Source organism: Malus domestica, chromosome 10, assembly GCF_042453785.1.
Source record: "Malus domestica chromosome 10, GDT2T_hap1".
Lineage (NCBI taxonomy): Eukaryota > Viridiplantae > Streptophyta > Magnoliopsida > Rosales > Rosaceae > Malus > Malus domestica.
Genome location: NC_091670.1, coordinates 18,545,744 through 18,571,639, shown reverse-complemented (window position 1 = coordinate 18,571,639; position 25,896 = coordinate 18,545,744). Strand labels below are relative to the sequence as shown.

Below are 25,896 nucleotides of genomic sequence, written 5' to 3'. Positions count from 1 at the left end.
AACATTACCGTTACTTAAAAATGATGAACAAAAATATTTCCATTTTGTGTGGATCACACCGCATATAAAAAATAAGTCCAGGCCCAGTCGTCATAATGTTCATTGACACTCCTCAACGGTAATCATGCATAAGGTTAAGTGGCTAACTACCTTATTAGAGTCCATCCACCATGCACTGCAACAATGATTCAATCACATGGAGATCAACTCTATTATTCAAGTGATAGCATGCTATGGTGGGAACATACCAAATAACTCACTTTTATCAGTTGCCAATGAAAATGTGGGTAGAATTTAAGACTTTTGTAAATAATGAGATAATAGTGTATATGATGATCGTATATGTAAATCAAAAGTGTCTACAGTAGAGTTACGAGTAGAATTTGAGCGAGTTAGAAGATTATTCTAAACCCAACCAGAGTCACGATGAACAAAAAAATATTATCAAAATTCAACAAAGCTATTGTACTTATTTGGAAAAAAAAGTAATGCTAGAGAGATCAAAGTTTTAAATCATATTACCCAATGATATGTTACCAATAAAAAATAAGCACGTTAATAATATTAAAGTAATAATCACATAATTTGGTTTGCAAAGTTGGTTTAAAAAATTTGATCTCTCTAGTATTCTTCTTTAAAAAAATAGAAATAAAATTTAAAAAGAAGATGATGATATAGTAGTTGTGATATCCTATCACACTTGTTGATACATAAGATACATCACAACCACCATATCTTCTTCAATCTATTTCCATAAAACTAGGTCCATGGAGAGAAACTCTCATTACCCATACTTCATTTCTTTATCTTTCTCGTTACACGATTAGTCATGGCGAGAGAGAGATAGAACAAAAATAGTGTATACACAACTAGTGAAGAGAGGTGGTGGAGGTTGGAGTTAGGGATGCTACCAAAGTTTTAAATACCAATTTTACAAAAATATCAATATCGATGGTCCTCTAATGAAATGATGGAAATTTGGTTGAAAGCTTAAAGAGTGAAATTTTGAGAAATGTTGAATCACCCAATAATGCATTTATAAAAGAAATGTATAAGTTGTCATATGATATGCCACATGTGGTATTGCAATTGCAAATGAACAAAACGAATATTAGTATTTAAGCAAACATGTATGGCCCCTACTACACCACGAGACATGAGTGCCTCTGTTTTTCACCTCTACCAACCGAAACCGGAAGGGCTGAAAAATGTAAAAAACGTAAAACGCACCCAAAACACCCACATCTAATGGTCCAGATGCGTTTGGCAGCACCGCGTGGATATAAAATTATAAATCCCCCCCGCCCCCTTCTTATTAAAGTTACAATAAACCCAACGGAGGCTCGAACCAGCTAACAGTTGCTCACGTTAATAACGAGAAGGGCCTATTTAACCAGTTCCAATTGCTCTCTGTCTCTCTCACTCTAAACCCAAAACTGCATAACTCGACCGAGTCGACTCACGCTCTCTCTCTGTTAATCACAGAGAGAGGTCAGATATGGATCGCAAGACTCTGTTCTTCCTAGGTTTTATCTGCATTGTCTTCGCCGGTGTCGGAGGCCAATCTCCCCCCGCCACCTCACCCACCACCATTCCTGCTCCCCCCGCTACACCCACAACTCCACCATCCAACAACCAGCCACCATCCTCTCCCCCCGCCAGCACTCCACCTCCCGCCGCCACGCCTCCTCCCACGTCAGCTCCACCTCCCGTTGCCACATCACCGCCCCCAGTTACCACGTCTCCACCTCCATCAACTCCTCCCCCTGTCTCTGCACCCCCGCCGGCCACCCCGCCTCTAGTCAGCTCTCCTCCAACCGCAACTCCACCTCCAGCGACCCCCCCACCCGCCACTCCTCCACCTGCAACTCCACCACCAGCCACTCCGCCACCCGCCACTCCACCACCAGCAACACCACCACCGGCCCCTCTTGCGTCTCCGCCAGCTCAGGTACCAGCTCCAGCTCCAGCTTCCACCGTGACATCTCCAGCCTTGGCGCCTTCTCCGCTCGCACTGGCCCCAGGACCACCGGCGCCACCAGTCGGTGCTCCTACGCCGACCCTGGAGGCCGGTGCTCCGGGACCATCATCTTCAGATGATCAGGTACTTTTCGCGCTTCTATTTACTTTCCATTTTAGAGACAATGGTCATTCTCTAACGTACGCTGCCGTACGGATGTGAGCGTTCAGTCCCATTCCAGTTTGTTTACATTTCTCAAAGCATCTCAAAAAGCAAAAAATTCAACGTGCGGAGAAATTTTAAAAAGTATATTTTCATGATTATGGGTCTGCTGTCTCCTATTTTCATATCTCCCTTGTGCCTCTTTGTCTAATTTTTTGACACGTGACATTCACCTTAACTCTACATAAAAGCTGTTAACTTTTATTAATAGAATTAATAAAAATAAAAAAAATTAAAGAAATACAAATAAACCCACAAGAACTCAATCACCCCACCACCCACCAAACAAATCACCCCTACAGCCACCCCTCGCCCTAATCGCAGACCGTTTCACTCTTGATTGCCGGTCTCTTTATTCACCAACCCATCATCGTCATCTTCTTCTTTTGGGTCAAATCAATGAAACCCAGTTTAGGCTCCTACAACCCACCGGTTCTGGGTCGTTGTCTTCGTCGTCAACCTCATCTTCCTCACCATACTGCTTCTGGGTTTGTTTGTGTTGAATTGGCAGTAGAGACGATTGTGGGTTCTGGGTTTGTTTGGGTTGAAGTAGCAGCATAGACGATTTGGGGGGACATCTTGGGATTGTGGGTTCTTCTACAGGTTGGGAGATTGAGGAATGTGATTGGATTCATGGGGTTGATAAGGATGATAAGGAAGATGAGTTTCCAGTGGGTTTAAGGGATTCTTTTGAAGGATTGCAGGAGATTGGGGAAGGATTGCAGGGAGATTGAAGATGATGAATTTCAACAGTGTCCTTTAGGGTTTATTTTATTTTATTTTAAAATTTTTGAGTTTTTTTTTTAATTTTAATTAAATTTTATGGAAAGTAACAGTGTTACATTTTAATGTTAAGTGGAGGACACGTGTCACAGAATTAAAGAAGAGACATTGAGGAGACACATTATTTGGGACAACAAACCCAAGACCCATTTTCATACCATCTTAGATGGTATTTGATGTGGACAGTCACATCATTTGAATTAATTAGATTTTAAATTTAGTTCATTATTTAATAAACTAATAATTAAGAAAAACTAATTAATTAAATGATGATTGTGATATACGAGGAGTCTTACTTCTTCATTTCCTTGGGTTTTGTAAATTTTTCAAATGATGTGGCTGTTCACATCAGATGCAACCTAAGGTGGTATAGAAACGTGGTATGAATAACATTACTCAAAATGCAAAAGCACACGAGGTGGTATGTGTTTTTATGTAAATGGTAGAAATTTTATTTTTTAGTTATTAACTTTTTAAGACACATATCTCATCATTTATATAGTAACACATGATGTACTAACTCGTATACCAGTCGCATTAAAAAATCTCTCCTACATGCGCACTATTTTGACAAAAAAGTGGTTTTCTGATTTTTTTAATATTTTTTTAGAATCAAATTTTATATAAATTGACATTCTGCCCAAGCTTCCTCTGCCCCGCCTCGTATCTGGTTTTATTCAATTAACAGTGGTTAACTTTGTTAAATCTTCTACTTTTTTGTAAAATAATAATAAACCATAAAAAGCCTTTTTTTTCTAGTTATGGATATGCTGTCTCGTTTATGTCTTCTTATTTGATTGACATGCGTCCATTCTATTAACTCAAAACTAACGTTGTTAACTTTTACTATATTAAAATAAAAAAAAAACTAAACATAAAATAAAAGATGAAAAACCTAGAAATTCCATCTCAATATTATTTTCCCCTTCGGATTTGGATCCGCTTCGGACCTTAGTGTCCGGAGCCTCCTCATCCATTAATCTGGGCCGCACAAATTGAATCCAATGGTCTTTTCTAATTCATTTTCCTGGCCCACCACACACAACCAACGGTCCTGATTTGACTTGCACACCAATCAGCGGCCCATATTTGTGGATGAGGAGGCTCTAGACACTAAGGTCCTAGACATGGCATTTGTGTTGTGTTTTCCGTGTTCTTGTCGTTTTCGTGTCATACCCGATATCTTAACGGGTCGTGTCGTGTAACACCCGTTAAAATAAACGGGTAAAACGACCCGACCCGTTACCCGTTAAGAAAAATATATTTTAAACCAATAAATAATCAAATAAAAAACATAATACTAAATAAGTATATACATATCATATTGTCACATCCAAAACATAAAAACGCATTGTTCTTTTAAGTATATTTTCACTTACCTAAAGTCTTGAATAGATTTTTAATTAATGTAGAAGTGTAAAAAATATAGAAAAAATATATAAACGCTCGTAATAACAAGTTTTACAACTTTTATGAAGAGCTTAACTTCGAAATTCGCCACTATAATCATATAAATCATATATCAAAATTTAACCGTTGATTGTTGTTTACATTTACGCTTATTTGTTCTCATCAAATTTTGTTTTTTAAGATTTTCTTTTTTGAGAACTTGATCTATTAGAGGATGCAAGAAGATGAACGGTTTGGATCGTTAATATTATATTCAGAGTTTTACGGTTAGTGAAAATATTGCTTGATGTTTATAAAGTTTCTACAAACTATATGACATCGACTCATATTTCAGTTAACCGTAAATATTGAAAAGTGATATCAAAGATTTGAACCATTCATCTTCTTACATCCGCCAGATGATCATGTTTTCAAAAAAAAAATTAAAAAAATGAAATTTAGGAAGAAGAATAAAGTGTAAATGTCAATTGACGTTAAATATAAATTTAAGGTTTATGAATTATAGTGTTGGATTTCGAAGCTGACCCATTCATAAAAGTTGTAAAGTTTGTCACTATAAGTGATTGTATATTTTTTTTTACATTTTTTACACTTCTACAATAATTATTATTAATTTTTCCCTCAAATAAAAACATTATTCATGAAGGTTAGGAGGATTTTAAAAATCTAAACGATAATGTAAGTGTAACCATTATCTACTCGTGGAGGCATAATGATGAATCACGAGTATTTATATATTCTTTCACATTTTTCATACTTGTATGTATGTCTTCTTAGTTCTTGCCTATACAAATACTATATTAGCTTATTTTAATTTTGGACAACATGTTAGGTAAAATTTATCCTAGTAATGATAATAAGGAACTCTCATAATAAAAATAAATAATGACTAAAACTTTTTTTTAAAAACTTATATAGAATAATAATACAAAACTACATATTTAATATAGAATATATTGTATATATTAATATGGTTATTGTATTTTATAATAAATCTTTTAGTAATTAAACTTTAAAATTATCAAAATAAATTTTTTCTTAACGGGTTGAAATGGGTTACTCACGTGTTACCCGCGTGTATACCCGTTAATGAGTCACCTGATAAGTTATCGTATTGACCCGAAACCCGTTATTTTCGTATCATTTTCGTGTCGTGTCAGAAATTACGGGCTATAAGGTCCCGAGTGGATCCAAATCCTTCCCCTTCTACTCTCTCGTCACCACTAGAGCGGTGATGGGGTTTTGATCTTTTCGCTTTCTAGGACCGGCGTTGGCCATGGACAAGATTTCGGGTCTAGTGTTCGTCAGCGAACTTGGCATCGTAGATCGAGTCATCTTCAGTGCCTCCCTAGCACATGAGCCTGGGGATAGCAGAGTGGAAGGTAGATCCTTTGTAGTGTATGGTCTTGCCGGGGCAGCCGACGCCTTTCTCTCCAGTGCAGAGAGCCCCAAAGTTCTTGGCGGTGCAGGGGGTGGTGTAGGTGGAAAGCTCCATCACGATGCGGACGACCAGCTGGCCTTCGGTAGTCATTTCAAAGAAAACATTAGGGTTTTCCATTGCTAGATTTGATTGGTTCGTTCTAGATGAGAGAATTGGGGAAGATAGTGCTAAAACCCAGAAAGCGAAAGCCCCAAAACCAGAAAGAGAAAAGATCGTCATCACGGTTCCAGTGGTGAAGAGGGAGTAGGAGGGAAAGAAGATGGTGACTTAGGAATATTTGGGTTTCTTTATCTTTTATTTTATGTTTAGTTTTTTATTTTAATATAATAAAAGTTAACAATGTTAGTTTTGAGTTACTAGAATGGACACATGTCAATCAAATAAGAATGAGACGTAGGGATGTGCAACGGTTATGACGGATGGGTAACCGTGATTATTTATCTATAAACGTTTATTCTCATACCTGCATAACCGTTTACCCGTTGGGTAATTGCCTAAACGGTTATACCCATACCCATAATTGTTTATAAACGATTAACCATACTTATAACCGTGTACCCATTTAACCGTAACCGTTTAGTACTCGTTTACCAATTTATCATTTTTTAACCCGTTTATCCTTTCTTTTTTTACCATGTACTCCTTTTTCACCGGTCTACGTGTTTTTTTTTAACAATTTGAAAATTAAAAAAGAAAAATTTGTCATAATTTTATTTTTCTAACAATTAAACACCGTTATAGGTACATTCATCACACATTTCCGCATTTTAATTTTTTAAATCCTTATACTATTCCAATAATTGAAATAATAGTTTACGGATGATATTTTTAACTTTTAACAATAAAGGTAATATAAAATTTGCTAAGTATTCTTCGGTTATAAAAACTGTTAAAAGACAATATTCTTAGGTTATTTAACTCGGAATGTAAAGTATTAACATAATATATATATATATATATATATATATAATTGACCATAAAATTTAAAGTGGTTAAGGAAAACTATATTATATTAGTTACATAAGTCATGCATTATAGTTAATAGCGTTGATCTAAGTTTTGTCCGATAGGGAACATGATTTGTGTTAATTTTACATATATAAAATAAATGGGTAAATGGTTACCCGTTTATAATCGCGGTTACCCATAATCAATGAGTATTTGCTCATCCTTAATGAGACAAGACACCATAATTGGGATAGCAAACCTGCAGCCCTGTTTCCCCTCACGTTTCATCTTCTCCATCGATATCCTTCATGAACATGCACCCCTTATCTGCTCTCTCAATCTCATAAACCAGCATTCACTAAGCATACACCGGTTCAACCCCGCGAGCCACCGCACCCGGTCGTTGGCAACAAGTAAAAGTGCCTTCTGCCTTTTCCTCTCACCTTTCTTCTCCACCCAAACTAAGTCATTCTTCGGGAAGGGTGGGCACTTTTCATAGGTCACCCGCCCAAACTGACCAACCCAAATCGTGATAAGTTGGACCGGGTCAATTTTACACTCTTAAAAACTGAAACATGGGGCATTACCTGCCCACCCATTGGAGGTAGCAGTTGAAGTTGGTTTTCAACATTAACAACACATCACAACTCAACCCGGCCGCATATGTCAATTATCTACCACTTGAGTTTCTATTTTGGTCAAACCTATTTTCCTGGCAATGATTTGGATAATTGTCAATCCAACACCCTTTGATCGACCAATGGATTGAGGTCAAATCTGAGCTGATCCGTCTGCTGCTGACTCCTAATTCTTCTCATCTCCTCCCCAACAGAGGCGAACCCAACACTAACCCACAACATCTCCATGCCCAAGGCTATAATAAAGAACAAGACCAGATTGATTAGAATGCCACATTTAATTTTCCTTCTCTTCAATTTTTTTCCGTTCATCCGGCCAAATCCGGAATTCAAAATCCCATCTATAATCTCTAAATTGAGGTGTGATGGTTATGAGTGGGTTCGAAAAAAAAAAAGGACCCAATACCGAATTAAAGTTGAAAAAATTGAATTTAAAAAAAATCAAACCAAATCAAAATTTTTTGGTTCAATTTCCATTTCAATGATTCAAAATCGAAGTGAAACGAACCAAATTGAACCGAATTGAATATATATTGATTTGATTTATTCTTCTGTGTTGGATATTTATTTTTTTAGCTCAATTTCAAGATCATTAACAATATTAGGCCCAAAGCCAAATTTCAAGCCCAATTCCTTCCCCTATCCCGCATCTTCCTTATCTTCCCTTCTTTCTTCCTTTATTTCTCCCTTTTCTTTCTTCCTTATCTCCCCAGCCGCATTTACAAGCTCTCCTAGACTCCATCACCAACCTCTCCCTCCGCGGCTCCATCTCCCCCTTCCTCGCCGCCAACTGCACCGCCCAAGAGGAACGCCACCCGAAATCGTCCTTTCAACTCTCTCCTTGTCTCTCACCCTCTCTCCGCAGTGGTTGTGGTTGAGCGGCAACTGCACCGCCCAAGAGGAACGCCACCCGAAATCGTCCTTTCAACTCTCTCCTTGTCCCTCACCCTCTCCCCGCAGTGGTTGTGGTTGAGCGGCACATCCCCTTCTCGACTCTCTCGACATTCGAATTCCCAACCAACAACCACCCAATCATCACCAATCAAAGTTTTTCGACATGGAAAAAATAAGAGAACTTTAACGAAAAGCTCCGATAGTGTTTATTTTAATGAAAAATCATATTTTTATACTAAAAATCAATCTTGATACTATTGATTTTAACCTTTATTTTGTTCTTATCGTTAAAACTTAAAAGTTTTCAAGTTTTTTTCATTTCTAGAAAATAATGCATACCAAACAATATTGATCTTTGCATTTTGAATTGGTTGATTGTCAGTATTTTTTATGTTTGTTAAATTTATTGTATATCTAACTAGCACGAACGACAAACAATGATTCACCACACATGAGTGATGATTAATAAAACGTTCAATTTAACTAACTATATCTTCGACAGTTGTCCCACGTTAAAAAGAAAAGCAAGCTTTGCTTTAGTTGCCAAGTAATTTTGTGTCTTTCCCTCCTATTGTCAATTGGTATTAAGTTGGATGTTCGCATTCTAGATATTTTGTTTGAGGAATTTTGACAAAATTAATTTTATTTAATATGCAGAGTGGAGTTGAGAAGATGTGGTCGATGCAGAAGATGGTAGGGAACTTCGTGTTTGGGTGGGCACTCCTCAGCGTGATGGTTTAGATGAGGAGATGATCACTCTCTCTGCCTGGAGGCCTTCAAGTTTTATTCTTTTTGTATTTGATCTCTTCTACCATATCTGTGGTTATTTCTTCTTCTTTTGATATATTAATATTGTTAGCCCATGTTTGAATGGGGACTTGATCACCACTTGTATTTGAACCATACACATTACAATTCTGTTGAATTCTTTGGGAGATTTTTGAGGGGAGCTTTGTATTGATGTCACTATTGAGAGGGGTTTTTGTTTTGTATTGAGATCATTAGTAGTTTTAACCTTACACACACACACACACACACACACACACACACACACACACATATTTTCTTCAATGCTTTATCTTTTACTTTTGCTAGTTATTTCTAGTCGAACATTCTATTCTGCTTTGGGATATGTTATTTAGATTGCAGAGCTTTTAGTCGTTGGATTATAATGATTCGGTTCGTCTCGTTTGATATCTAGAATTAAAATGAATTGAATAACTATCTAGTACAATGTATCTTGAATAGAAAAGTGGATGTCAACTTTTAAATTTTGTTCAAGTTGAAGGTAGAAGAGAGATTAATCATGAAGAAAACTTCACTCTTCCAAACCTACTATTGTTGTGGAGATTTGGAGGGGATAAGTTTTCCTCATAACTAATCTCCCATAACTTGGGAGTCTTGGACACAATTTGGAAGTTGGCATCTATTGCTTTATTCAAGTTGCATTGTACTGGAGAGTTATCTAATCATTTCCAATATTAGACACCAATCAAAAGCCTAAGAGATTAATGCCTTGACTGGAAGTCCTTTTGTAGGAAGTAATTATGTTCATAAACAATAGAAGTGCAGGAAATAGAAGTAACAAAAATGGAAAGTACTTTTGAAATCCGAAAACACTGATTGGATTCGATTATGATATAGGATTAGAGGAGGGAAACATTAATCCAATGTTGTATTTGGTGCTACACAACCGAGTCTAGGACAACGAGGCTCTCAAGTAGGATCATGGGCGCCACGATTTCAGGCTAGATCTCGAGTCCGAGAATCATGGATCTACGTCCCATGTATTAGGTTTGGGGTGACGTGATCAGAGTAGTGTAATTAGGTATTCAAACTTTCTTGTAGAAGACAATAATGTACATGAATATTTGTTATCCAACCCATGCCTAATTTTGAGTAGAAAACATGGAATTGGATTAAACTAAGAGCAACTCCACCCTTGGAGCCCTCATCCCAGACAATCTACTATTCAATCCACCCTGTGAACAATAAATGTCATAATGAACAATAACTGTCTTTTGCATCTCCACCTTTACACTTGAATAGCCCTGGCAATAGGCAATAAAATATTTATTATTTTTTTTTTTACAAAATAATACTAAATAATTTTTTTTTGTAATTTTGGATAAGATATTTTAAATCGTTCTCGTTGCGCCACGTGTCATTTACCCAAAACAACTATTATTGGTCATAGATTTCGATAAGATTTTTATCCAATATCATTGTGCCACGTGTCGTTATCTTTTTAGAATCTTTGAGGATAGATTTCGATCAAATTTTAAATCGTTCTCGTTGCGCCACATGTCATTATTCGAAAAGATAATTATTGATGATGGATTTCGATAAGATTTTTATCCAATGCCATTGTGCCACGTGTCGTTATCTTTTCAAAATCTTTTAGGATAGATTTCGATCAGCTTTTTAACGAATGATGGCATGCCACGTGACACTATCTACAACCTAATCATTTCAGAATCCTCCATATAATCCATCATCCATCCTTTTAAATCTCACACCAATTTTCTCAATATCTCTATCATTATTCATAGTTTCTGCTTTCTTCTTCACCAAATCAAAATCTGTATCATTATTTATAGTTTCTACTTACAATGTCTTCTTCTTCAAGCATGATGTGGGAAATCGATCAAGAAGAGGAAGAATTGTTTAACCAATCTGAAGGAATGTTCAATCTTCCATATAGCCCAAAATGAGAAGAAAGAGGATGAGGAGCGGAGAAGGAGAGATGACGAAGCAAAAATGGCCAGAGACTCACATTCTCGTCGAGTCATCCAAGCTGTGGCTCAAATATGTAGGCCCACCCATTCCGGAAACCTTGATAGAACCAGGCAACAACGAGGTGAGGAGCTGTTGGACGATTATTTTGTCCATAATAGTGCATTTCCTGATACGTACTTCAGACGTCGTTTTAGAATGGAACGACATTTGTTCAACAAAATCATGATTGCTGTTTGCAACCATGATTCTTACTTTGTGCAAAAGAAGGATGCTTGTGGTGCTATGGGTCTCCTTCCCGAGCAAAAAATTACTGCTGCGCTGCGGATGCTTGCGTATGGAGCAGCTACAGACCAAGTGGATGAGATAGCGAGGATGGGGAAATCAACCATTCTTAAGTCCCTGATGAGGTTTTGCGGAGCAATCGAATCTATCTACACCGCAGAGTACCTCCGGAAACCTACTCACATGGACTTGGAAAGGCTTCTGAAGAAGGCCAAGATGCGAGGTTTTCCTAGGATGATTGAGAGCATTGATTGTATGCATTGGACATGGAAAAACTGTTCAAGTGCATGGCAAGGCGCTTATGGAGACAGAAAATGAGCAAAAGGTATCATTTTGGAGGCGGTGGCATCTTTTGATACATGGATTTGGCACACCTTTTTCGGGTTTCCGGGAGCTCAAAATGACCTCAACGTCATTGCCCAATCCCCAGTGTTCAACGATGTCCTGCAAGGCAAGGCACCAAAAATCATGTATGAGGTCAACGGACATATGTACGACAGGCCATACTACCTAGCCAACGGCATTTACCCAAGGTGGTCAACATTTGTCAAAACAGTGCCACGTCCGCGAAGTACAAAGGAAAAACACTTTGTAAGATGTCAAGAAGGGTGCAGGAAGGATGTGGAATGTTGTTTCGGTATCCTCCAAACTCGCTGGGCGATCGTCAAGGGTGCTGCCAGATTGTTTGATGTAGAGTCGCTTCGATCTATCATGATGACGTGCATCATTCTTCACAACATGATTGTGGAAGATGAGTACGATTATGAAGCCGTTGATGAATATGAGCCAGACACGATGAACAATTCAAGAACACGTATATATTGTGCTCATGACGCCACCGATGAGCCCGTGCAACATGAGCCATTAGAAAGGGATGAACGTTACAATGAAAGGGTCATTCAACGATATACTGCATTTCAAAGGCCAGACATGCACAATGCCAGGCAAAATGACTTGATAGAGCACCAGTGGGCATTGAAACAAGCTGAAGATAATTAAGTTCATTTGGTGTGTTTTTATTATTTGGTATGTTTATGTAATTTTATTTGGTGTGTTTTATTTTAGTTCATTTAGTGAGGTTTTTATTATTTGGTGTGTTTATGTAATTTTATTTGGTACGTTTTATTTGGTGTTCATTTCGTGAGTTTTTTATTTGGTGTGTTTATGTCATTTGAATAAAGATTCTCTTATAGTATAAATATATTACCATATTAAATAAATTTACTCTTACTTTAAATAAAGTACTAAATTCAATAAATTGGAAACAACATAAAATACTCAATTAAATAAATAATAAATTACAACCCAAGGTGATTGGAAAACTATGGGCTCCAATTACAAAAAGTACTCTATTCATCATCACTTAACCAATTTGTGCTGCTAGGATCATCTCCTCTTGCTCTCGCTTCTCTTGCACGCCTCCTACGCACCACATCCTCTTTCTCCGACTTCCAAAAATATTTAGAATTTGGAGACTTCCCTTCTAAAGGCGTGTTCATAATCTCACGATCTCGTTGAGCCATTCTTTCTTCTCTAACCAGTTCCCTTTCTTGCCTAAGTAGCTCTCTTTCTCTCTGATTAGCTTGAAATTCTTTCTCCACAGCTGCAGCTTTTGCCTCCTCTCTAACCTTATCAGCCTCAAATTTCGCCATTTCCCGCACCAAAGTCAATTCACTATGGCGAGTAAGTTCTTCCACGTACTTTGCATAATCATGCTCGGAAGCACTTCATTTTCTCTTTGAAGCCTTCTTACCTTGAGGCCTAATTGGATAACGGGTCGAACCCGACACTTGTTCAGGGATGGGCGTTTCGGGCACTTCTTCTGCATCATCTTCATGCGAGCCATTATCAGGTGTAGAGTATAGCGGGGTGTTGTTTATGACAACTTCTGAACCGACATGCACAACTCTGAATTTAGGACAATCATTGACAATATTCCAATATTCCCACCGGTTGAATGATTTATTTTTGCTTTTGGTTTTGGCACCATACCGAGCTTGTGCTTGAATTAGCTACACAATGGGGGAGAAGAAATAATTATAATCAAAGTAGGTAACAAATAAATAATACAAACAAATAAATATAATTAAAGTAGGTAACAAATAAATAATACAAACAAAAAATTATAATCAAAGTATGTAACAAATAAATAATACAAACAAATAATTATAATTAAAGTAGGTAACAAATAAATAATACAAAAAAATAATTATAATTAAAGTAGGAAACAAATAAATAATACAAACAAAAAATTATAATCAAAGCATGTAACAAATAATTATAATTAAAGTATGTAACAAATAAATAATACAAACAAATAATTATAATTAAAGTAGGAAACAAATAAATAATACAAACAAATAATTATAATTAAAGTATGTAACAAATAAATAATACAAACAAATAATTACAATGTAAATTTGGGTATATTACAAACAAATAAATAATATATTATTACCTGATCTGTGTAATTTTCCCTACTTCTAAGATTACTACTTGCTTGTGCCAAGGCGTCTCTCCAAATACTAAACGATTGGCTAAGTAATTTCCAACGACTAGACATCGATTCTTTGGTTCTACTCCCACCCATTTTTTCAAGATAATTGGTATGAATAAGACCCCACATTTCTTGTGACCATATCTCATTACCCGTACGCGAACTATGGGTAACTTCAACCTAGCTAGTACACAATGCAACATCTTCAAGAAGCATCCAATTCATACTTGCATCAGTAGTTATTTTGTTGAAAAAAAATTGGATTGAAACTTTGAGAGAAAGATAGGAATGTGATTGAAAGTACTTGAGAAAATATGAAATTGTGGTGCAAAGTAGATGATAATGAGAAGGTATTTATAGAAAAGTAGAAACATTTTTTTTTAAAAAAAATTTCAGATATTTTTTTGGATTTTTTACAATTTTAAAATTTTTTTTATTCAAATAATTAATCTCTGCCGTTGGATTTAAAAAAAATTGAATTCCAACACTCCAGATTATGCCACGTGTTACAACGGTAACTTTTCTTAATTTTAAAACTATTTTTCTTTTATTTATAAAGCATATTAATATCGACCGTTGATCTCAGATCGAATGGTTGATATTAAATAAGATTTTTTTTATTTTTTTTACCGTTGAAATCCAACGGTCCAAATTAAAGAGCCGTTGAGATCGAACGGACCGTGGGAAGCCACGTGGCTTCCCAACGGTAACTTTTCTGTCTGAAAAGTCGGCTGACTTTTATGAAAACTGGTAGGGCGACGCGCCCCCACGCGGTAGTGGGGTGCACGCGCCTGACAGAAAAAAATAAAAAAAGGGTCAGACGCCAAGGTTGGAGTCAGCCTGGCGTCACACCCACTTGGGGGCTCGGGCTATCAGCTCTTCATAGGCCCTCCGCTCGGGCTTCTTCAACGCTGGAGCAAGTTCACAGGGCCTCGGGCCCTTTCCTCTCCCCTGTCCCCCGAGCAATGTCCATGGATGGACTTGCTCTAAGGTACATGAATATTTCTACTACTTATTCTACCCTAAAACATCAAACAAACAAAAAATCAGGAAGCCCATGGCCAAGTGGCTCTCTTTAGTTGTAATTTCCAAATATTTGAGCACTGCAACTTTGAAATTACAATTTGCAAGCTCCTAAAAAGTCTCAATTTGCCATGCAAATATGTAATATGAAACTTGGACTTCTTTTCCAAGAAATGAGAAAGGCCTTCAACTGAGCTCGTATCCTTGTGCTGGGCCAGAAGGCTTTATGCCTTTCTGGATTACCGGACAAAAACATGGATTTGCTGTTAAGAGTTAAGGTCCAAAAGTGCTGTAACCTTCGACTCAAGTAGTGCTTTTTTGTAGTCTCCAACATGATTCAAATCCAAATCAATAACAAACCCTGCCATTAGCACTATAATTTAGTGATTTTTTAAGGGAGTTTTAACAAAATACTTTCGGTATTGTTCACTTTTAATGAAAAACCACATTTATACATTTCTCTGGTACTATTCACTATACTTTTAAAAATGACTTTTAATTAAAATGAAAGCTTTTTTGGATTTTTCGTTAGTTTTTTTTTTTTTAATTGTTAGTAGAAAGTTTGAGTTAATTACACTAATACCTCATGAATTTATCGAGTTTTTCACAAAATTATCTCACGTTTGAGATATTACATGAACCCTCATTCAGGTTTTAATTCACTTTCATATAACCTCTTAAGTCAAAATTCTGCTAATAAATTGAAAACTTTAACCCTATCACTAACTGCTTAAACAATAACAAAAATCTGTACAATTGTATAAAATAAATAAAACATGAGAAAAATACCACCATTGCATTTATTCTTCTTCGGCTCCACCACCTTTCCGCTTGGGCAAAGTGGAGACGCCGCCTGCCCCATACAATCCCCGTGAGTCGGAGAATGTGGGATTTTTACATGGAGGTCTCGTTCCACTTCGAGAGCTCCGTAATTCCCTTTCGTTGGAAAGATCGCTCCCTTCGACATGTACAAGATCTGGAAGTGCGATAGACAATTTGCACGCCAACAAGTCGCTCTCCGAATTCGACAGATTGAAGATCCAGCCACCGGTCAGAGTTTTCAATTCCTCGGTGATGGTGATTAGAGCCACGATGTTCCTCCGGGATCGCTGCTCGTCTTGAATCGCGACGATCATAAAATATTTGACGATGAGCTTGTCTCATATTGTCGGATTTTACTCAGAGCGTCAACCTCTCCGGCAATGGACATTACCAAGACGGGCCGCTCGTCGGGAGGACAAATTAAAATCCACAACATCGTGTTCAACTTCTGCTCGAAAAAGTCGCCAATGGCAAAGCTACTTGGCGGGGAGCGAGCAGGTGCTTCCTCTTGAGCTCGACGAGGACGACGACGAGTTTTGGTGGCGGAGATTCCAAGTTTCGGGGTTTAGGGTTTTTCAAATGTTTAATTAATTTTTAAAATATTTTTTATATAATTGTTAATATTTTTTTTATATATTGTTCAAGTGCTTAGTTATAAGGGTAAAGTTGTCAATTTATCAGCAGAGTTTTGAATAAAGGGTTACGTGTGAATCAAAATTTAAGGGGTGTTAGTGTAATGTCTTAAACATAAGAGTGTTTTATACTCAACAAACCTCACGACGTCTTAATGTAATTAATCATAAAAATCTTATGTTCTACTCTCATATATTGAAGAAATTCTAAGTGTATCCTATACACCACGTTAGCCGTTTGACATCTGTCTTTCTTCTATCAAAATTTAAAATATAATTACTGCTGGATTTATCACTCCAATAAAATTACCCCTCAAAATAAGTTGAAAAGAACCCAAGAGATAAAGAAAAGAATTCTATTAACAAAAAAGAAAAAAAAATTGAAAGCTTCATTTTAATTCTTTGCAAAAATGTCTTTTAGATTAAAATCATGAGTAAGATCAAAATCTAATTTTAGTCTCTTGATATATTAATAACCTCATTTATTAATTATATTTTGATTTTTCAATTATTTCTTTTTTTTTTGTTCCTAATTTTTAATGTATTAATTTTATTTCATTATAATTATAATTTTCATTTCATTTATCGTAATATATTTTGTTGTAAACATTTATATAAATTATTTTTTGTTATATAATATATTTCGATGTACTTTGTCTTCTTCATTTAGGTACATTAAATTCATTATAATACATTTCAGTGCATACATTTAGGTATAGACATTTCGGCACATATATTTCAATACAAACATTTAGGTATATTAATTCAATATAATACATTTCGGTACACACATTTAGGTACATTAATGTAATATAATATATTTCGGTACTAACATTTAAATACATTATTTCAATATAATACATTTTCATACATACATTTATGTACATTAATTGAGTCTTTCAAGTTTGAAGAATATTAAATAAAATTAATAAATTAAAAAACTCTTTTTTGGTCAAATTTTTTTTTTGTATATTAATAAATTTAAATATTTAATGGGAGACATTAAATAAAATGCACATTAATTATTTCAAATTAAAAACACATCAAGGGATTATAATCAATATTTTACTTAACACCAGGTTTATTTTAAATTTCAATTTTCTTAAAGGATTAAAGTTAAAAAAACCCAAAAAAAAAAAAAAAATTGTACTACCAACCATCTTCCTCCCTAGTCTTGATTCGGCCACCTTCATTGATTGTCATGGTTTGGCACCCAGCCACCTTCTTGTTGATCCATGTGCTATTTAATGTAACCATTTATTTTTACACAACTTTTGACACAAGTTTTTGTAGGGCGCACTCGGTAATGTATTTTAATAAATCAAATAATCAGTCTTCTAGAACATTTTTCATAGATCAAACTTGCAAAAAATTGAACAAATCTAAAATCATTAACTTAACGCCACCATCTGTTGCGAAGACACGTCTATGGTGAACTCATCTCCGTAACGCCCCGCAATAGGTTGCTTGTCAAAGATGATCCCTGATATAATTTTTATGTCATATCATTTTTCTTAGAACTACATCAGTGATTTGGTATTCCTTCTCGAACATATGTAGGCAATCCTAGATTCAACCAAACTGCCTTGTCAACAAACCTATTTTCTTTATCAATAAAGAAATTTTGAAGTTTGCTTATCTCATGATCAATGTTTGTTTCTTTTTTCTTTTTAGGTAATGCATGAAATCTTAATCACTTGAGCAATGAACAACCTTGAAAACTTCACCTGATTGTAAGTCTAAAAAAATTTAAAATAATAATGTCAGAGGAGCCTTTTTACCCCATTTTGTAATGTTCAAGTTAGTAGCTTAAGAGATCCCAGCCGTAATACATGTAGTTATGATTGGTGGGCTAGAGTAAGAAAGAAGCGAAAGTGGTTTGGCAGCACTTCCTCAACGTCATTAGATACATCTTCTTAAATCTGGCTACCGATAACATAAATGATACCCGAGAATCCTATAGAGGATGATGAACTTCCACTGTTGAAGAGAAAAAGACGTTATGCTACTCCAACAACTATAAACCTAGAGACATCTGCATCGCAACCTCTCATAGGAAGGTCTCAAATTCTCCCTCGTCTATCTTAAGAACCGATGCAGCAACAACAACATGAATCTCGGATCTTCATCCTTGCAACATCAGATAGCTTCGCCGCCATGTCAAGGTGAGGTTCCAGTCTTTGATTCTCTTTCCATCGCATCTGTGATACCTCCAGTGATACGAAGTCTACCTGAGTATGTTGAGGTGCCATCTAGAGTCAACATCCCTTTGCTGACAACTTCAACCAGACTTGAAAGGGGAAAGCAACCTCCACTCATGATTAGGCCTTCAATAAACCATGTTGCTCTTCGAGCAAATGCTGGTTGATGATATGAGCATATTTATGCGACTTAGTTAGCTTGTTTCTTGGCATTTATGTTGTTAGTTCGTAGTTATTTTAGTATATTAAGCTATTTTCGCGTGTTTGTAGGTCCAAAGGGTTAATGTGGCAAAGAAGTGCATTTTGGAGCATTTTTTGGCATGGAATGGATAACATATGCTTGGAGCAAAAGGAATGGACGGAATTTGAAGTTTGTGCATCATCCTCTCCCTATAAATAACCATTTTAGCACACTCATTTCACCCAACACATCCACTTATTACAACCACCCAAAATATCCACCTACCACTACATCCACTCATTTCACCCAACATATCCATTCACCTATCACTACATCCACTCATTTCACCCAACACATACACTCATTTCACCCAACACATCCACTTATTACAACCACCCAACACATTCACCTACCACTACATCCACTCATTTCACCCAACACATCCACTCATTACAACCACCCAACACATCCATTCACCTACCACTACATCCACTCATTTCACCCAACACATCCACTCATTACAACCACCCAACACATTCACCTACCACTACATCCACTCATTTCACCCAACACATCCACTCATTTCAACCACCCAACACATTCACCTACCACTACATCCACTCATTACCACCACCCACTACATCCTCTCCCTAGCCTATAAATATATCCATCCAAAGACACATTCAAGGGGACAGTTTAGGGAGAAGGGAGGAAGACACATTCTGCCGCAAGGCAGAGTCTTTTCTTCTTAACCATTCTACACATTCCCACAACAAAAACACAATTCCATGCACCTTCATTTCCCTTTCCTTGCTGTGACCTCCATCCAACCTAAACACATTCAGCCATTCCTCCATACAAACAAACCTTCAAACACTCACCAACACCTTGTGCCGTAGCAAAGGAAGGGAAGGAAAGTGCTTGGACGTGCTTGCTGTCCAACTTGGATCGTTGGAACGTTTAGGTGTTTTCTTTCTTTTGTTTCTAATGTTTAAATTCATTTCCTTTCGTTTTGTTGTAAATATGAGTGGCTAAACCCCTCTTGGCTAAGGGTGATTTCAAAGCCATGATTATGTGTGCAATATAATTTGATAAATTCCAGTTATGAATTCTTGAATCGTGAATGCAATTGGCTTAACTATTTGATTGATAACTTATTTGTATTTGTTAATTAAGGGTCGACACTTAATTGGCATGCATAAATTCGTTGCTAGAATATAAGGAAGTTTCACATAATCGTTACAAACTTTTATTCACATGTAGTGAAGGTCGCTTATAAACGATCGCGTTAAGTTCAATTCCTAGCATAAGTGACATGATGTCATAGTTGCAAGTGCTTTGTCAATGCTTATGATTTTCATTAAATGTAATGATCTTTGATTGTATCTCTATTATGATGTCATGTAGGGAACTTTAGAAGAATGTTTTGGGTTGTCGAATGATGTCATCCAATCCAATAAAACAAGAAAAAACTGAAAGTTAACTAGTGATGTCACGGTTAATTTGGAGCATTGTCATTCATAATTCAATGAAGTATTAACTGGAAATCGAGTTATTTGCATACATGTCATGTGTGGAGAAAAAGCCTCTAGCTATCCCATCTATCATCTTATTTCTCACATTTGTTTTACAATCTGTCTAGTTTTTCATACTTGTTTGTTTGTTTGTTTCAACTTCATCCAAATCAAAACCCCCCCTTTTAGTTTCTTGTTTCAAAGTGTTTCAAATCTGTTTTAGTTTGTGTTTTTAAGTGTTTTGATTCAAGTAAAAGTCAATTTTCGTCCAAAGTCATTCCTAGTGTCTAGTTTAAGTTTATTTGGTTGTTTTAAGCTGTTTTGAGCATTTTAAGTTTGCTTTGAGTCTTATGAGTCTTGTTAAGTGTTTTTATGTTTAGTTTTATGTTTTTGAGTTAGTTTAGAGGTTATTAGCAAGCCCTCTTAATCCCCGGTCCAGAACGATCCCTACTTATACTTGTACTACGATTGTCAAAAGAGGGTTAAATTTGTGTGTTAAGATAATTTTCGCATCAGTTGACTCCAAAACGCGAACTTTGCTCGAGCTCTTCTTGGTGCTGTAACTGCATCTAAGACTACAAGGAAGTTCTCATGTCTTTTGAAGATGCCATTATACGATGTCACGAAAGCCGATATGAGGTAATCCTTCATCATCTTCTTACAAAATGACTTAATAATTTTGGTTTTCCCTTTTCCTTATGTTAATCAGCCTCATGTCTGGACAGAGGCGGCTTTCTTCCCTTAACTAGAGTGAATTTGTCAACTTGAGTGGTTTTTCTTACACGAGTCAGATGCTAAGTTGCAACTTGAGCAATAATTGCAATCTCAACCAGCGGAGCTCAGGAGAGTGCAAGCGGAGCAATAAGCCATGAAGGAAGCTCATGAGGTAGAAGTGGAGAAATACATTACAAAACTACCTTTAAGGACATTAAAGTGAACGAGTACAAGGCAAATCTTGCCAAGGTGCGAGAAGAGTTGGAACAAAGCTAAAGTTGAGGTGGAGTAAGCTCTGGTATGCCTTGAAGCTGAGTTAGAGCATGTGTTAGTCTTCGGAGCGGAGTGCTTAGGAAGGGAAGCAGACTGGTCTTTAATAAGAGGTGGAAAGACTTCACTGTGAGATCAAACAAAAAGACAACCTTTTCTTTGCAGATATGAGTTGGAAATAGTGGGCATGTGTGCATTTCGCAATATGACGTTTAGAGAAGAATACGCGGAGGCATATAATTTTGGGTATATCTCAGGCTACGTTCAGCGAGATCTTCTGGAAGGATGATGTTTACTAGATCTTGAAAAAAAAATGGGAAGCTAATTTCCCTGCTTCCGAGGATTTACTAAATGAGATTCTGACTTAGAGGCAGAGTAAGAAGAAAAATCTAGCTACGAACCTGTTATTCCCGGGCGCCTTTAGCAACAGGCCTACAATGTCCATTCCTTATTTAATGAATGGCCAGGGTCCTACGATTGGATTGAATTCTTCGGCAGGTTGTCTAACAACCGGTGCATATTTCTGGCATTTGTCGCACTTTCTTACATACCGCTTTGCGTCTCAAACCATGTACGGCCAGAAGTAGCCTTGGGTCTCAAGCCATGTACGGCCAGAAGTAGCCTTGGGTTAATGCTCGATGCACTAAACTTCTTCCTCCAGAATGATTCCCACACATTATTTTATGTAATTCTCTTAGGACCCATTCAGATTGCCTTGGATTTAAGCACCTGAGGCATGGTCCTGAGAATGACCTCCTATAGAGCGTGTCATTAAGGATTGCATATCTTACTGTTTTTATTCGGAGTTTTCTCGCTTCCACATGATTTTCTGGCTGGATCTCTTTTGTCAAGTAGTTTATGAATGGTGTCATCTAACAGTCATCATCTTCAGCTTGAGCCTGCTCTAGCAACAAGTTATCAAGTCTCGCCCCTTGCCCATCTACCTGCATCACATTTGATCTCACTACCCCAATACTCGGGGAGTACAGACATTCTACTTCGGTTACCCGTAGGTTCTTTTGTACGGCCAATGCCGCAAACGCTAGTTGATCCATTTTTTTGTTCATTTTTCTAGGTATTTGCTTTAGCTCGAAATACTTGAATCCATTCGCCAACCTTTTAACCAGCTACTGATATGCTTCTATCCTTGCATTTTTAGTTGTATACTCTTCAGTGGCTTGGCTGACGATAAGTTATGAATCATTATGCACGATGAGATGACTTATCTTCAATTGTTTCGCAAGTTTGAGGCTTAGTATAAGAGCTTCGTATTCCGCCACATTGTTGATGCAGGAAAATCTAGCCGAACCGAACGCTCTGAGTCTACACCCTCAGAAGAAATTAAAATGATCCCTGCCCCAACTCCTGCTTGATTGGATGACCCATCCACATATAGCTCCCACCTGGTCTCATTAAGGTCGACTTCCGCAATTTCCTCGCATTCACCCTGCAAACTTTCACGAGGATAACACTCTACAAGAAAGTCCTCAATTACCTGTTCTTTAGTTGCGCTTCGAGGCCGATACTTTATGTCAAATGAACTAAGTTCGATGGCCCACTTCGTAATTCTTCCCGATAAGTCCAATTTAGATAAGATAACCCTGATTGGTTGATTAGTTAACACCAAAATGGTGTCTTCCTCAAAGTACTGACATAGCTTCTTCTTTGCGGTTATTAAGGTCAGCATCACTTTCTCAATGGGTGAATACCTCTTCTATGCATAAATTAAACTTTTGCTCAAGTAAAATATGGGTTGTTGAACTGAGCCTTCTTCTCTGAATGACGCAGCACTTACTACCCTTTCGCTTACGGCCAGGTACATGCACATCGGCTCACCTTGCTTAGGGATAGTTAACAATAATAGGCTTATGAGATACTTCTTCAGTTGTTCGAAAGCTTCCTTTTGCTCATGCCCCCACACACTTCCTCTCCTATTTTGTATGGCTTGAAAAAAAGGTTCACATCGATCGAATGATCGTGAAATGAAACGGCTAAGGGCAACAACTCGCCTAGTTAACACTTGAATGTCTCTAGGTGTTATTGGATCCGACATGTTACACAAGGCTTCAACTTTCGCTGGGTTTGGTTCAATGCCTCGTTTGTTCACTATGTGCCCTAAGAACTGCCCAGATGATACATCGAATACACATTTTTCCGAGTTTAGCCGCATGCGATATCTTTTCAATATGTTGAAAATGTTGTGTAGATGATTGATGTGTTGGCACCTTTCTCGACTTTTGACAACCATATCGTCAATGTAAACCTCCATTGTATTTCCAATTTGATTTTTAAACATCTTGTTCACTAACCTTTGATAAGTCGAGCTGACATTCTTGAGTTCGAAAGGCATGACGATGTAACAATACAACATACGCTTAGTGATAAAAGCAGTTTTCTCTTGATCTTTAATAACCATAGGAATTTGGTTAGAACTAGAATAAGCGTTTAAGAAAGACAACAATGCATACCCGGCAGTAGCATCCACCGTCTGGTCAATTTTTGGAATTGGAAAACAGTCTTTCTGGCACACCATGTTCAAGTTGGTGTAATCCACACATACGCGCCATTTTCCTTTTTCTTTCTTGCCTACCACCATGACATTTGAAACCCAAGTTGGGCACCAGACATCACGAATGAATCCAACTTCGAGGAGTCTATCGACTTCTACACTGATAATCTGATTTCTCTCTAGCGTAAATCTCCTCTGTTTTTGTCGGTGTGGAGGATAACTCGGATCCACATTCAGCTGGTGATATGCCACTTCCGGGTCAATTCCTGTCATGTCCCTATGGAACCATGCAAAAACATTAGTGTTGCTCCTCAGAAATTTCAACAACTCTTCGACTTCCGCATCAGATAGAAGGAAGCCCACCCATATTTGTTTATCAGGATCGGTTGGATCTAAAACCTCTTCCCTCAGTGGTTTTATAGTCGAGGGTTCTTGATGGTCACTTTTCTGATCTTGTTGTGGTGGGTCCTCCGCTAATTGCTATAATGGTTTATTCTCATGAAAGTCCAAGCTTTGTTGTACTTCCTTGGTTATCTTGATGTTTGTTGCCATGCTGTAGCACTTTCTAGCCTCCAGCTGATCCCCTTTAATGTCGATTGTTGTTTGACTATCCGTCGACAAACACCTCATTACTTGACATCTGGTTGACGCTTCCCCATCCATTCGATGGATCCAGTCCCTTCCCATAATGGCATTATACGCACTTGGTGAGTTGATGATGACAAAAGTGACGAAAATAGTCTTACCTGCTGCAGTGACGGGAAGAGCCACGTCTCCAATGAGCCGGGCTTTAGTTCCTTCAAACGCACAGATGGGAGTTGGATTTGGCCTTATCTCTTTCTCGTTTAATTCCATCCTTCTAAATGTGCTCCAAAATAAAACATCTGTGTTGTTCCCCCCATCAATCATTATCTTTTTCACTCTTGAATTGGCAACGCGTAGCGTCACGACCAGTGCATCATTGTGAGGGAATTAAATTCCTTCGAGGTTTTTTTGGCTAAATAGATGACTCCGAAATTCTCTAATGCTTTGGACGCTTCAAGGGTTGATGTTATACTGTGCACGCGTCTAGACTTCTTAGCTTCTCGTCTTTGTGATCGAGAGCATGCTTCGCATCCCTTATGAGGTTGAGGTCCACCATGTATGACATTGATATCCAACAACCCTTCATCCGCCCCGATGTTTCCTGTTATTGCTTTAAGTCCTTTGTGAACGATGATTTATGGATCTTTCTGGCCGTTTCTAAGGCAAGTTTCGCCGGGGTCTGTGGTTTGTATCCCTTCACAATCTTTTCAATTTGTTCTCACAGATCAACATCTTTTACTTTTTTCCATCATTTTCCCTTATAATCTTCGTCGCCCTGATTTTTCATCACTTCATCACAATTGCTGGATGACACGTTACTAGAGCTACCTTCCTTATCTTCCTCTTCTGCACGCTATCTCTTGGTGCCGGTCACATCTTCCACTATGTTTCTCGCTTCAGCCTTCTTTAACGCCTCATCTGTTGTCTTTTTTTTTATTTTAGGCAATTCCCTTGTTAGCTTTTTAAATTGTTCCATGGCGAGACTGGGTTCACTATTTTGGGATTGAGACCTCACATGCACAGATCGAGTCCCTGTATCTCTAGAGGGATTTGGAACTTCTTGTGTGGATCCAGTCATGTTTGTACCTTGATTTTGTTCGGTTCCTACAGACAGCGCCGACTGTTGGAGCGAAATTTCCTACTAGAAAAATACCTCCACAGATTTGTTGACCGCAATCATCATGTTCGTCGAATCCTTCATTAGAGGTGTCCCTGAATAGTCTTCATCTGTAGCTTGCTTAGGCGGGGTACTTGCAAGAGATACTCCTACGCTCAAGTCAGTCAATTGATAGGATTGCATGATTAAGGATCAAGTACCACGACCTGTCCTCCTTTCCCACTTCTTTCGTGGTCCTCTGTTATATGATTGCATGCTTTGGGAACAAGTACCATGACCTATCTTCCTCTCCCACTTGTCCTCCGTAGTGGGGGTAGTTATCTAGGCACATTCCCCTTGCGTTTGTAGGGGTAGTTATCTAGACACGTTTCCCTTGTGTTTGTATATTTCTTGTGGGCTTTCCTCACAGTTTATCTTGCACAACACCTTCTCCTTGGACGATTAGTATTGGCTTATAAGTCGAAACCCAATTTTATCCTCCCACAGTTACTCAAAGGCCTTCATGTTTGAAGGC

General features: G+C 37.5%; 2 protein-coding genes across 2 annotated transcripts; one reads left to right on the top strand and one right to left on the bottom strand.

The window, feature by feature from the left end:
* Positions 1 to 1,322: 1,322 nt before the first annotated feature.
* On the top strand, positions 1,323 to 9,284 carry LOC114827587 (classical arabinogalactan protein 9-like). Its single transcript, XM_029109671.2, has 2 exons — positions 1,323 to 2,104; positions 8,954 to 9,284. The coding sequence occupies exons 1-2, from the start codon at positions 1,499 to 1,501 to the stop codon at positions 9,035 to 9,037; spliced, it is 690 nt and encodes a 229-aa protein (XP_028965504.1). The 5' UTR covers positions 1,323 to 1,498; the 3' UTR covers positions 9,038 to 9,284.
* A 3,760-nt stretch (positions 9,285 to 13,044) lies between these two features.
* On the bottom strand, positions 13,045 to 24,535 carry LOC103400876 (uncharacterized). The gene is made up of 3 exons (XM_070806199.1): positions 24,314 to 24,535; positions 23,481 to 24,160; positions 13,045 to 13,225 (listed from the first exon to the last, which is right to left on the bottom strand). The coding sequence occupies exons 1-3, from the start codon at positions 24,533 to 24,535 to the stop codon at positions 13,045 to 13,047; spliced, it is 1,083 nt and encodes a 360-aa protein (XP_070662300.1).
* Positions 24,536 to 25,896: the final 1,361 nt, after the last annotated feature.